Raw genomic sequence first — 14,911 nt, forward strand, 5'->3', positions numbered from 1 at the left:
TTACTAAAAGAACAAAACGTTATAGGACTGTTTCCAATAGGAATAGGGAACTGAAGGTAAATCTGTTTCTAGGCCATGATCACAAAAATTTCGGCTCTAGAATAAAGATCCCTAATTGCCAGCAAAACTATATTCTTTTTACATTTATACTATTGGCAAAATGGTCTTATTATGCTGAGAACTAATTCCTAATGATTATGAATCTAGAGGAACATCTTATTCCTTTCCATGCTTCACATGTCTCACGGCAGCGCCCGCCTGTCTTTATTTTCTTTACTCATCTCACAAGGGTCCTCATGGGTATGCGTCCTTCTACAAGACAAAGTTAATGCTTAGATCAACTCAGATTTACCAGTTATTTTCCACAACAATGTCCATTACGTTATAGATTAAATCCATGCTCTGTGCTTATCTCTATTTTCAGCAGTGCAAAATATTAAAATTAAAACGCTTAGTGATTAATACACATATAGATTTAATTCACTACATCTAGCAGAATTTACTTGTATAATACACATAGTAAATTAACCTTTCATTTAAGAGGAGAGGCATTTCTGAGCAAAGATAGAATTGCAGTTTGCGGAGTGAAGGCACAGTTTCCTCCCAGTAATTCAGAAGATCTATTCTGGAAGATGAACATGGAGCAAGTAGAAAACTTACTATGATTTTAGTAATAAAGGAGAGAAATGTCATAGGCCACCATGGATTATTTAATGATAATTTTCATTGTTTTCAGTCATGTCACGATAGTGTGCTATGTTTGCCTAAATCTTACTTCCCTGTTTCTAGAAGCGTACAGTCTGTGAAGCATGTGTTTGAAAGCGTCCTTCACCTGCTGGTTCCTTAGGGTATAAATGAAAGGGTTCAGCAAAGGGGCCACAGAGGTGTTGAGCACAGCCACACCTTTGTTTAAAGCCACCCTCTCCTTGGCTGATGTTTTAACATACATGAAGATACAACTCCCATAAGTGATGGACACAACAACCATGTGTGAGGAGCAGGTGGAAAAGGCTTTTCTCCGTTGTTGGGCTGAGGGGAACTTTAGGATGGTTTTGATGATAAGTGTGTAGGAGAGGATCACTAAGATCAAGGTGATGATGAGTGTCATCACAGCTAAGACAAAAGCCATCCATTCTATGAAATGTGTGTCTGTGCAAGACAGCTGGAGGACTGGAGAAGTGTCACATAGGAAGTGATCAACAATTTTGGAAGCACAGAAATCCAGTTTGAGTCCCAACATCAAAGGAGGAAAGATGGATAAGAACCCAGTCACCCAGGAGCTGAGGACCAGCAGGTGACACACTCTGCTGTTCATGATGATGGGGTAGTGCAGTGGTCTGCAGATGGCCACATAGCGATCATAGGACATGGCAGCCAGGAGGTAGAACTCTGTAATTAGTAATAGAAAGAAGAAGAATAACTGAGCTACACAAGCATTATAGGAAATTGCTTTGTCTCCAGTGACAATGCTCATCAAGAACCGTGGAATGCAGGCAGATGTGAATGCAATTTCCAAGAAGGAGAAGTTCCGGAGGAAGAAGTACATTGGAGTCTTGAGACGAAGATCCAGCAGCGTGAGGAGGATGATTGTTAAGTTCCCCATCAGGCTCAAGATGTAGTTGAAAAACAGAAACAGGAAAATCAGAATCTGTAGCTGAGGGTCATCTGTCAGTCCCAGCAAAATGAACACTATCTCCACAGACTGGTTCTTCATTTTTTTTTTTTTCTATGAAGTCTACAGAAAATAAAATAAATCAACACAAAATAGAACACCAAATTTAAAAGTTGTTCCTTTTCCAACCTAGAAAAGTTTATTTTCAGAAGTTTAAAGAATGTACACATTTTACAAAATATCGTTTGAGAGTTTTTCCCATGTGATATTCCTTTGCCTTTTCAGCATGTTTCTTTGCCTGTGCAAACTTCAGGAAGGCATGTCTGTCATTTGAAGTACAGCTTCTCAGTATTGTTAAAGTCCATCTGTGCCCATCTTTCTAATACTTTATCCCAATGGATTGTTCAAGTGTCTAATATTTCAGAATAACAAAAATTTGACATTGCATTAAGGCTGTGGATACCTTGGCCTGACCAAAATTTTAAAATAAAATGCGATAAAAATGACACAATGGTAAGTGAAGGCTTTCGTGGGACATGCCCCTTGGGCTAGTATGAGCATATACAGGGGGAGGAAATCCCCCTCAGGAACAGTCATAGGGGAGGGGAATAATGGGAAAATGGGGGGAGGGAAGAATGGGAGGATACAAGGGATGGGATAAACATTGAGATGTAACAAGAATAAATTAATTTAAAAAAAAAGAGAGAGAGTAGGGAACCAAAAAGAAGAAAGAAAAAAAAAAGAAAGAAACAAAGAAAAAAAATGACAATGTCTACAGATTTTTGTATTCCCAGTGACTACAAAATGAATGACGTAAGGATTAACACATTGGAAATTTCTAACAAGTAAAAACTTAAAAAAACAAAATAAGTTAATACTGTGAAATGTATTCTAACATGGTCAAGCAAAAGCTTTACACTGACTTATCACATGCTACCATAAAACCCTCTTTTTAGTATGATTTCCCACTACTGTTCCTATTCTCAGGACAAGTGCAAGAGGGGAAAATAGATCTTTATAAAAAACATAATAACATAAGTTGATAAATAATGTTTCAAGTACACATATAAAGTTAATTGAGTCACATAAGACAAATCTCTTATATTCCTAGAATGTCTGATTCAGTATTAATCCTTCACACATTCCATGGTGTTTATAGTCTCATAAGTATCAAAAAAGAAATTTGTATGTAAGTCATTAGAACATTCATAAAGATTCTAAGATATGTTGTGAATACTATAATGTATGTTCTGTATACTATTAAGATATCATATAATTCCACAATTAAACTTTTAAATTGTTAAGTAGAATAAAAATGACACATGAGCAACTATATCTGGCTTTAATAAACACATCTACATGTTTTAAACTAGAATTTATGCATTGAGTTTATTTCACTCAATCCAACAAATCTTAGACTGTTCCTTAGTGATTTTATTTTATGGCTAATGATACCATTTTTTTTTTTTAGATTTTTTCCATATAACAAATACAGATGAGGTCAGTTGTTTTCTTATGAGGATTCCTAATTTTGTACCTCTGGTGAAAGCCAGATACCACCTCCTTTCCAATATAATTTCTTATGGAAAAGTTTGAGGATGCTCTCATAGAGAGGAAAATACCTATTTTCATATTTTTGTGGTTTAAAAGTATACAGGATATACTGGTGTGGCCATTATTGTAGGACTAGAGAAATATATACCTATTTTCACACATATTAAATAAAATCACGGAGTAAACAGAATTTTAGATAGTTATGAAATTCTAAAATGTTTATTTTTAATTCATGTGAACTAAGTAAAAAATAAGTTCAGTATGGTGGAAGATAATTTCTTAACATAAGTGTACAATATGGATGACCCTTTAAAAACAGATTATAGTTATGTTACTAATGCACATTCTGCATATTTCCTAGTGTACAAACAAAGGCATCAGCATGCTTCAAGAGAGCATGATTAGAAGGAGAAAACACATAGTAAGTCTATAGTAAATTGTAAGCACAGCACATGATAGGAATGAGATGAACACACATTTTTGATAGTATACATAGTATCATTAGAATATTGAAACATACCAATAACAAATATGCGCTTCCATATTCCGCCATTATCCTCGTAAATAAAGTGTATGGATGGAACCTGTCTACTCACTCATTCTAATATAAAATAATGGCTGAATTTCATGCTATCTTAGAGATAACATTTTCAATTAATTTGTTGCTTGGTAGGAAAGTGAATGAAATTACCATTTCTATCACTCAGTACACACAACTCACTCGTCTGAAGTACTGTAAACCTGGCTAAGTGTGACATTCAGCACAATATGAAAATTCACTGTCTCTGACGTAATGGAGGATCTGTGCCTCTGTGTCCTATAGGAAAGAGGCAATGGCCAACAAATTCTCAGGGTAACTGCAAACCAAGACCATCATTTATTTCCTGAGGGACTGCCGCATTAAGATACAGAAGTACTTTCTACAGAAATAAAAATGTATGCACAACTTTTACTTTTTAAAGCTTTGTTTCTAGATAGTTACAGAAACTATGTATGCCACATGTCCGTCTTTTGAAATTACGGTTATACAGTTCTAGGTTTAAAATCAGAGAAAATAGACTACTTCAAGTGGCCATAAAATTTGATAATTTAAGATGGAAAAGATAAGCCATTGTAGACCAATTAATTCTAACGTAAATGTGTTGTTCTTCAAATATACTGTTTAATCTGTCTTATTTCTTTAACCATATATTCTGTCGAACACTGTGCCACATGAGTACATAGAGAGGTTTTAAATCTTGGCTATTAGCTGCATAGTCAGTCTTTCTTTGTAAGGATGTACCATTCCTCCCTTAGAGACCAGCTAATAGATTTTTCCAATTTCAACAATTAGAACTAATATCTAAAATTGTGCACATGAATTTCAGAAAGTATGCTTTTACATTCTCATTCGAGCAGCAACTCATAGGATTATAAAAGTGAAAACGATGAGGACATGAGGTTAGGAGATGTTTGGATAGGGGGATTTCAGGAGGATCACAGCTATGCTCACAACACAGGTGACATGTGAAGCATTTATGTAGAATACAGAAAATACATTTTAAACTCCCAGACTGTTTAACAACAGTCTATACTAAAGTTCTCAGGATGGAAGTAAACCACGAGATAATCTAGACTAAATTTCTCTGTGAGGGTCAAGCGATTCCCAAGAGCAATATATTCAGGTTCCTGTTTCTTGCATCCTCAACCACTGAGTGGGCCTTTTCTCACTTTATTTTTCTATTCAAAATTAACTTATAGGAGTTGAAGGAATGGTTTAGTAGTTAAGAACAGTTAAGGCCAGACACAAGTAGGCTCTTCCCTTGCAGAGGTTCTGAATTGTCTCCCAGGGATCCACTTGGCCAGGCTCAGAACCATCGGTAGCTATAGATGCTCTGGTCTGAGGCCTTCTTCTGGCCTCTACGGGTACCACACTTACATGCACAACTGCACACGGAGACTCACGTACACTTGTATTCGAAGTGCATGGATAGGTTATACATATATTTCAGAATAATTGTGTGACTCTATCTCTTTACTTTCATATAAACTTTTTTCCAATATATGACAAAATTCATGTGGCCTCTCTCTCTCTCTCTCTCTCTCTCTCTCTCTCTCTCTCTCTCTCTCTCTCCCTCCCTCCCTCCCTCTCTCTTTCTTTCTTTTGAGGCAGAGTTGCTCTGTGTAGCCTTGGCTCTCTTGGACTCACTTTGTAGACCACACTGGCTTCGAAATCAACCTGCCTCTGCTTCCCGAGTGCTGGGATTAAAGGGTTGTGCCACTACCCTTGGCACATGCAACACTTTCTTTGGAATCTGACTTATAGTTTTCTATGCCAAATTCCAGTTCTATATTTTTTTTTCTGAAACTAACATGACTTTATTCTTTGTGGGTGTATGTGAAAATTACTTGTGCTTATCTACTATACTTTATGAGTGTATCTCCCTTTAAGTCACATAGGCTGTCTCCATGACATACATAGATACTGGGAAAAGTGCTGCAATAAGCATGGCTATTCACTTATATGTTGTATAGTAACTGATACCTATGGGTGTACACTTTGGAGTGGCTTATTTGGTAAACACAATAATTTTCTATAGTTATTGTGTGATGCCTGTATACTTATTCCCATAGTGATTGTACTAATTTACACTCATATCAGAAAAATGTATCCAGGTTTTTCACCATCATACTTACCAACATTCATTATTTCTAGACATGAGACTTTATTTCACATTTATATAACAATTTTATGATAGGCCAAGTGAGAAAAAGAAAAGAAAGACAAAGTCATCACACTGAACATCTGAAACAGCAAGAGGGAAAAGTAGGGGAAACCTTACAAAATGCTGGCATAGGCAAGGAATTTCTGAATATTATGCTTAGAAATAAGGCAAAAAAGTTGACAGATGGAATCTTAAGAAATTTAAAGGCATGGCCATAGCAACAGAAATGGTATATGAATAAAGAGGAAGTCTATAGAATGTGACAATCTTTGTCAACCACACATTTAACAGAAGTCTAATTTGTGCAATATAAATCAACCCCTCAGAATAGTAAATATCAAGAAAGAAGAATTCAATAAAAATTGGCCACAGAACTAAAAGAAGTCTAAAATAAGAACTAAAATAAGAAATACAGATCCACTAACATTTTAAAAGTGTTAAATGTTATTAGCCAACAAAAGCACGAAAAGTAAATTACTTTGAGATTCTGTACAGAATACCCCAACTAGAGTGGCTATTACCAAGAAAAAAATGGAAAAGATTTAAAGAGTGCCAGAGAGGCTGTAACTGCTATAGCCATACTGTAATTCATATTAAATATGAAAGACAAAGTGTGTTAGTTCCTTAAGCAGCTAAATGGAAAATTATGGTATAAGTCATCTACCCTACTCCTTATATACCCAAACTGCAACCATAACGAGACTATATTACTGAGGATATCTCATGCTGTAGCTGTAATACACATGGAGATAAAGATAGAACTAAGGTAGAAGCCTTAGCCCAGATGGCTAGATTTCTGGGGGAAACTGCTATTGGGTTGTCGAGGGAGAAAAGGCATGAGTTGTTTTACCCTGCTGTGGACCCTGCTGGCCAAATAATTAAACTGTCTGGCAAGTTGTTCCATCCTTGGTGCAATAGTGGCATGACTCTTATGAGGCTGACGAATCACTTTCTGATTTAATATAAGGCTGCGCCAAAGAAGGAAGTCCATGCCTATTGCAAGCCTGGTGAAAAGCCCATGGCTAGCGAGGTCTTGGAGATAAGCTACTACTGGGGCATGCTATGTGTATCATTATGCCTTCCAAATGTTTCTGTTCCCTGGCCACAGATTAGCACTTATCAGCACGAGTCACAGAAGTCTCCTTTGAGAGTAGAATTCTGTTATTGTCAATACTTGTAGTTATAGTTTCAAACTAATGTCAACAGGTTAAAAGTATGTGAATGTTAAGTGCTCATGTCAATACATATTTGTGTGTGTGTGTGTGTGTGTGTGTGTGTGTGTGTGTGTGAGAGAGAGAGAGAGAGAGAGAGAGAGAGAGAGAGAGAGAGAGAGAGAGAGAGAGAGAGAGAGAGAGAGAGATGTGTATCTTCCCCTCTTAGGCCCGAGAGCAGCACAAGGCCTAAGAGTTGATTAAAAGAGGTAGAGGAAGTATGATATGAATATCTTTTATAAATAACATAGTTGTTGCACTTTTGAACTCAGAAGATCTGTATTTGCACATGACTGAGGCCTCAATATTCCAGTATGGGTGGGAAAGACCTCTCATGAGAAGTCCTTTCATAAGAAGAGTCAATGGTTGCCGAGAAAGAGGAAGATAGCTTCTTCAGTGTCACAGCCACTGCTATGTTGCTTATGATGTGGTAAAAGACTCACCCATTATGCATCTTTAATTAAATTAGATGGGTCACCTTCAAACACAAAACATATGAGATCAAAGATTAATTGTTGAGATCTTTAAAGGGTTCCCTTAGAGGAACTGGGACGATAGGAGAAGGTGACAGAGGTGAAAATGACCAAAGTACATTATAAGATTGTGTGAAACTATCAAATAATTAATTTTTGGAAAGATTAATAGAAACTGATTTATGAAGGAGAAAAGACATTACAAAAAGGTCTTGAATTTCTCTCAATTTTTATAATGATTAGAGACATAAGTCTAGTTTTTATCTTTTATAATTAAATGTACCACTATCATTTGTTTAGGAGTCTATTTTCCTCTACTATCCATTTCTGACACACTTTATATATATCATACTAGTCATTTGCTTGTTTTTATGTCAATACCATTTATTATGATTTGTCATTAAGGATTTCAAATATAAATTTTAATTGACTATTGAGAAATCTGAACTCTGTTCTCTATTCTGTCAAGATTTACTTGTGTGTGTTGAAACTGTGGTGATTTTATGTGAACTTTGGTTTTGTTCTTCTGCTCTTATGAAGAATTCCATGGGTGTTTTGATTGAAATTGTACCAAATCTATAGGGTTGTTTCAGGTAATATGGCCACTATCACAGTAAAACTTTTTCAAGTTTACAAACATGGGATTTTTTGCATGCTTTAGTATCTCATGTCACTTTTCTCCAGTGTCTATTTTTACTATACATGTCTCATCTTGTTAGTTTTTGTAGGTACTAGGTTTAAAAAAAAAAAAAACTATTGAAAACGTAATTGTTTACCTGATTTCTTATTGAACAAATTATTTTATCTGAAAAGCTTCTTGCTTTTATAGATTAACATCTTCTGCTACTTTTCTAGATATGATCATCATCTAAAATATTAGTATGGAGTAGTTAGAGTTTTCTAAGTACAGAATGCAATCATGTGCAGCTAGGGAGATTTCTATGCTTTTTCTATTTGTACCCCACTTAGTTTCTCTCTCTTGACTCAGTGCTGTAAGCATCCAACCCCAATGTTGATCAAGAATGAGGATGGTGAATGGAAACGTCTTGGTCCTGATATCAGAGGAACATTTTCAGCATTATTTAGCATATTTTTTTACAATGGGTTTGTAATATATATATTGCTTATATACACATATATCCTTCTATTTTTAAATTATTTATTATTTTAGCATTTTTATTCATAGAAGATGTAAAAATTTTCAAAGCAGTTTTTCTTCATCTATTGAGACAACCATGTAATTTTTAGTCTTGTTTAGAATCTTGTGATACGTAAAACCCCTTTCTTTTCTCTGTTCAAGGAAATCAGTGCAAAAAAGCATTTCGTCTTTTCAACGTTTTAATAAATGAAATAGTCCAGAAATTTAGTAAGGATTTTTACTTTTATCTTCATCAGAAGAATTGATCTATGGTTCATTGTGTCCTTATCCAGTTTTGGAATTAGCATATCTGTGGCTCTGTAGATCAGTTCAATCCTACAAAATAGAAATCAGGTGGGAAGGAGCGTGAGACAAGAGGATAACTGCACATCTGAGGACTGCCTGAAGGTAAACTAGGAATCCAAGGCCAGCCTGGACTACACAGCACTTTCTAGAAAGAGCTTATAGGGAGATTCTACAGGATGCTGATTTGAACACTTAAGAAATATCCTCTGTTTTTTTTTTTTTTTTTTCTGGTTCCCTGCCTTGGGATTTATAATGTCTTTATTTATCTTTCACATATCTTTCTGGACACCAGTCAAAGACATTCCTCTCCTCTTCCTTTTTAAAGTAATCTGAGTAAAACCATTGATGTAGTTTGGGGGTGTCTTTTAGATGAGTCTAGTGAAGAATTACCCTTAACTGTTGCATCAGACACCCCCACTGAAATCCACGAAGTTAGATTTGTCATTGTCCAAATCCCATAATGACAGTTAGTGTTACCTCTTTGGAGTGATGTGGTTCTGGTGCCAAAACCAGGAGCTAAGCACTGGCGTGGGAATTTAGGGTAAAGATGCAATAGGAAAGTTATCAGTTTCTTTTGTGAATAAAACCGCTGCTATGCTTGTGCTTCTTGGCACCAGAAACCAGAGATGCCAGAAGTGTTTGGGGATTCTGATCCCTGATCTAGTTCTAAATAATTTTAGGGTTGCCTTTTGATACGGGGGGGGGGGGGCGGGTATTAGAGTAGCAATAAAGTTCCATTAAGAGAAAATTCCTGGTCAAAATAACAGAATTTCTGGCTGTGGGGGAGACTTAATATTCTAGTACAGCAAGTCACTTAGCAATGAACCGCTCATAGAAAGTTGGGCTCAACATAAGTTATGCTATAGAGATAAGTGGAACAATGATTTATTTAATGAGATGCATCATCATCATCATTATTTTCATTTTCATAATTTCAACCCGTAGTTCATTTGCTACTAGTAGAGAGGCCATAAGGTTTGGCAGGGTCAGCCCATCTTCCTGAAAACTGATTCAGAAAGCTTCTCTCTCTGTCTCTGTCTGTCTGTCTGTCTCTGTCTGTCTGTCTGTCTGTCTGTCTGTCTGTCTCTGTCTATCTCTCTGTCTGTCTGTCTGTCTCTCTCTCTCTCTCTCTCTCTCTCTCTCTCTCTCTCTCTCTCTCTCTGTCTTCCCTTCTTTCTCCCTCTCCTCCTCTTTCTTTCCTGTCTCTTTCTGATACTGGCCAAAACCTAAGAATGCTTTTCTGATACTTTGGGCTTCCTTACCCTTTCTATAAAAGTGTCTCCCCAACTTTGTGGCTACCTTCTTTTATGTGTCATATTTCCAGACTCATAACTCAAGCGCCATGATTTTGTTTGTTTGTTTGTTTTGTTTTTGTTTTCCCCCTTTTCTCCATTCCCCTCTGGCTAGATGGTAAACTTTACTTTGTATGCCCTGGAGGGAAGAGCTTTTAAGTTCTAATAAAATTGTCCTAGGGCTTAAAATTGCTAATTAGGAACCAACCCACCAAATAAGCAAACAATATTGAAACAACTTCGGTAAACAATTAATGTCCATGGAAAATATTTGTGAATTATTTCCACTTGCAAAAATATTCTATATAAATGAAATCTGAGACTCCAATGCATGCATATACATTTAAATTTCCCTGTTAGTAAAAGGCTCTCCAAGAACAGTCTCTCAGGATTTGAAAATACAACTCGCAAGTAGACCCCAGGGTAAATAGCCTGTAATAAAATAAAGAAGTAAGTAAATAAATTTAAAAAAATTAGAGGAATTTTGTTAAAAAGCACAGAGCATTGCTGAGGTTCCTCCATCTTGCATTCTTGCTGAGGCTGCTTCAGGTTTAACACTTCATCCCCTAGATGAAGAATCCTGTGGAAAATTACCGAACTCTATTCCAGGAACTCAAGGTCAAGATGTCCCAGCTAATTTATCTTAGTTTCTGATCAAGCTTGTGCAAACCTTCTTGTGCAGCTAGCTAACTGTGGAGGCCTTTGGCTCCACAAACAAGCCACAAGCCCATTGCCTTGTTTGGGAAAAGCTGTGACCCTACCTTTGCCCTCTGGGCTGCAGTTGAGTTTCACTTCCTCTTGGCCTGAGACTTTTCCTAGCATGAGGTTTTTTCCTCAGAAATCAGCCTTCCCATTTGACATCAAGGTGGCCTTGACATCCCTGAAGATAAGGAAGTTGGCTTGTGCTTTTTGCCTTTATATATTGAGGCTGTCAGCAATAAAACTGAGCTTTGGTCAGAACAGCCCCGTTCTTCTCGCGTCTCTGCCCTCTCCTTCTCAAGCCCCCTTTCAGGTACCCAGGCTGACCTGGTGGTCGCAGGCCGATCCCCAAAAACTGCTTATCTTAGCCTCTTGTGTAGAATGCATTTCATCTGACCACTTAGTTTCTGCCAAATTGCTTGTTAAATCTACCTGATCCAGCTTCTTAGGGTATTAGGGTTTATTTATTTATTTATTCATTAATTTATTTATAATATTGTGTTTCTCTGTTTTCTCTTAACCTAGCCATCACCTAAATAATTTAGACTCTATTATCTTATTTTTAAAATAAGATTCACAGCAGAATAACTGAGCAGTTATTATGCTTAACCCTATTCTGGCTGCCTTCCTGTGTGCATCTCAGTGATACTTGCACTCTTTGGCTTTCAGGAGCTGCTCCAGATCCTCTCTCATGATATGTCTGGGCCTCTGCCTGTGGCTCAATCCACTACTTCTTCCTCCAACTCCTCTGGCTGGCAGAAAGTCCAGCCCTGTTCTCTCCTCTGATCAGCAATTGGCTTTAAGCTGCTTTATTGGCATATCATGGGACAATTTACACAATATTAACAGGAGATTCTTAAAACAAGGATTGCAAACAGAGATTGGGGGGACAGAAATCGGTATTTTAATTACACAATAATGCCTTATGTCTACATTAGGGAGATGCCAGGACATGGTTTCTGCCTTATGAAAGTAGTATCCAACCAGCTACCACAATTAATAAATACACAAGACACCTGGTATATTTTAGAATAGCCTCATTTAACCTGGGATTGGTCAGATATTAACCTTCTAAACTATCATGATCACTTTCCAGCCCCCATCCCAGCTCATCTGGTTTAATCATTCCTATCTGGGCTATTTCTCACACATAATCCCAACATGTTAATGTTCTTCAACTGGGCTGCTTTTTTCCATCCACGTCAATAAGGCCATGTGCTCTTTCCACGCTAACCCACTCTGACTTCTCTGCTTCCTTCCTTCTTTCCAGCATCTCTCCTCTTTCTTCCCAAGATCCTTCTCTTCCCAAAGCTCTTGAACCTTTACCACACCCACCTCATTTCATCCCTTTCCAGTGAGGGCCTTTTAATCAATCACCTTTAAGTAGGTAGAGCAAGGTTTACACAAGGACAGGCCCTTGTGAGAATGTGCTCATCAGGGCAGCAGGTAGTTCTTGGGAGCCAGTAATTAGCATCAGAACGCACAGCACCAGAGGAACCCCCACCAGATAAGTCTGACGCAGAAACAGACACATGCATGAGACGGAACAGGTATTGAACATGGAGCAAGCTGATGCTTTTATGTTTTATTAGTTTCTTGATTTCAGAAATTCAAAAGTCTTCCAAATGAGTAGTGTGGGGTATTTTACAAGAGTATGTACTAATGCTGAGTATATATAAAATTCTGGTTTACAAATATAGACTTTTAGATATTTTCTTGAGACAAAAAGAATAAAAAGAAAATTTGAAAATGTTGTAGATGGCCTATAAAAATGAAAGAAAGACTATCCAGGAACCCTACAAGAAGACCATTGAGGATGGTGTATCTGGGCCCAGGGGGGTCTGCACAGACTGTTGTACCAACCAAGGACAATGCATGCAGTGCACCTAGACCCCTATCCAGATCTAGCCAATGGACAGCTCATTCTCCACGGATATCAGGAGAGCAGGGACTGCCTCTGACATGAACTCTGGGCCCCCCTATGTGACCACTTCCCCTTGGTGGGGAGGCCTGGTGGCACTCAGAGAATGGAGAAGCTGGCTATCAAGATGAGACCTGATAGGCTATGATCATATTGTGGGGGAAGAGGTCCCCTTTTGTCAGAAGTCTAGGGGAGGGGAATAAGGTGAAAGAGGGAGGGAGGGGGGGAACGGGAAGATACAAGTGAGGCAATAACAATTGGCATATAATCTCAATAAATTGTTTTAAAAATTAAAAAAATGAAAAAATAGAAGAATTAAAAAGGAAAAAGAAAAATATATATGTAGAAAATAATATCAATCATTATATTAAAAACAGAATAAAAGATGGAGGATGAAAGGACAATGTGTTTCCAGAAATTCAGTATGTTTTAGTAAAATCCAGCAGAGGGTTCCTAGAGATTTATGGGCTAAACTAAGTTATTATTAAAACAGTCCATATATAATATTTTCTTTAAGTACATATTTGCTAAAAAATCATAGACATATTTACATAGGGATTTTATATTGGAAAAGTTTGATAACCAAACCCCAATAGCATTAAGTTTAAAGAATAAAGTTATACCAGCAACACATCAGAGAAAACATGAATACAGATACCACCACTAAAATATAAAAATCTTGAAGAAGACTTAGAGTCAAGTATGGATACCTTCAGTAACTACCACCACACAAGAGTAAAATATAGACATGTTAAAAATAATAGCTGATGTGGCCTACAATTTTCGATAATCTTACTAGAACACATCAGTTAAGACAAACCTACTATTTTGAAGTAGTTGAGGTACATTTTTTAATGATGTCCTTCAGGGCTTCTTTGACTTGCTTATTTCTTAGGGTATATATGAAGGGGTTTAGTACCGGTGGAAGTGCAAGGTTGACTATGACAACTCCTTTGTTTAATGACATCCTGTCCTCGGCAGAAGGCTTGGTGTACATGAAGATGCAGCTGCCGTAAGAGATGGAGACAACTATCATGTGGGAGGAGCAGGTGGAGAAGGCCTTCTTCTTCTGCTGGGCAGAGGGAAAACTCAGAATTGTGCTTATGATTTTCCCATAAGAGAACATTACTAGTACCAAGGTGATCAGGAGAATAATGGTGGCAAAAATGAAATTGACCAGTTGCATGGACCTTGTATCCTTGCAGCAAAGCTTCAAGATGGGGGAGTAGTCGCAAGCAAAGTGCTCAATAATAGTCCCACAGAATTCCAAGTCCAGACCAAAAATGACTCCAGGACAGATTGCCAACAAAGCTATGAAACAGCAGGTGCCAAACAGCAGTGAACAGACTCTGGTGTTCATGATGGTTGTATAATGAAGGGGTTTACAAATGGCCACATAGCGGTCATAGGACATGACAGCTAGCAAGAAAAATTGTGCTATTCCAAACAAAAGTGCAGCAAATAATTGGGTGAGGCAAGCACCCACAGAAATAGTTTTATCCATGGTCACTATGCTGAACAGGAACCTAGGGACACACGTAGATGTCAGTGAGATTTCTAAGAAGGAAAACTTCTGGAGGAAGAAATACATGGGTGTTTTGAGGTGGGAATCCAACATGGTGAGAAGGATGATGGTAAGATTTCCAGTGACGCTCAGCAGATATGTTATAAGTAGGAAAACAAAAATTACAACTTGCCACTTTGGGTCTTCTGTCAATCCCAGAAGAATGAAAGTTGTCACCAATGTATGGTTTCTCATGTCTGTGTGTCTTCTAGATCTTTGCAGTCTGGCATAAAATAATAATTGGCAGGTTCTGTTTTGTAAAGATTTGAAGGTGATATGAAGAATCCTGCAAGACAACGAAAACCGGGAAGCTTTTGTTCCCTTGTAAATTTCCACATTTACTCATCTGTCAGAACTATGAGAATAGCAGCACTTATCTAACTGCATTTTTCAGATACTCATTTCCAATTATTTTTAGATTAAAAAAAAGATTTAT

The 14,911-nt window shown here is 37.3% G+C and overlaps 2 protein-coding genes across 2 annotated transcripts; both read right to left on the reverse strand.

Annotated features, from left to right (window-relative positions):
• Positions 1 to 754: 754 nt before the first annotated feature.
• Positions 755 to 1,717, reverse strand: LOC127210799 (olfactory receptor 6C6-like). Its single transcript, XM_051170549.1, has one exon. The coding sequence runs from the start codon at positions 1,712 to 1,714 to the stop codon at positions 755 to 757; it is 960 nt and encodes a 319-aa protein (XP_051026506.1). The 5' UTR covers positions 1,715 to 1,717.
• A 12,017-nt stretch (positions 1,718 to 13,734) lies between these two features.
• On the reverse strand, positions 13,735 to 14,670 carry LOC127210983 (olfactory receptor 6C74-like). Its single transcript, XM_051170790.1, has one exon. The coding sequence runs from the start codon at positions 14,668 to 14,670 to the stop codon at positions 13,735 to 13,737; it is 936 nt and encodes a 311-aa protein (XP_051026747.1).
• Positions 14,671 to 14,911: the final 241 nt, after the last annotated feature.

Source organism: Acomys russatus, chromosome 28 (genome assembly GCF_903995435.1).
Source record: "Acomys russatus chromosome 28, mAcoRus1.1, whole genome shotgun sequence".
Lineage (NCBI taxonomy): Eukaryota > Metazoa > Chordata > Mammalia > Rodentia > Muridae > Acomys > Acomys russatus.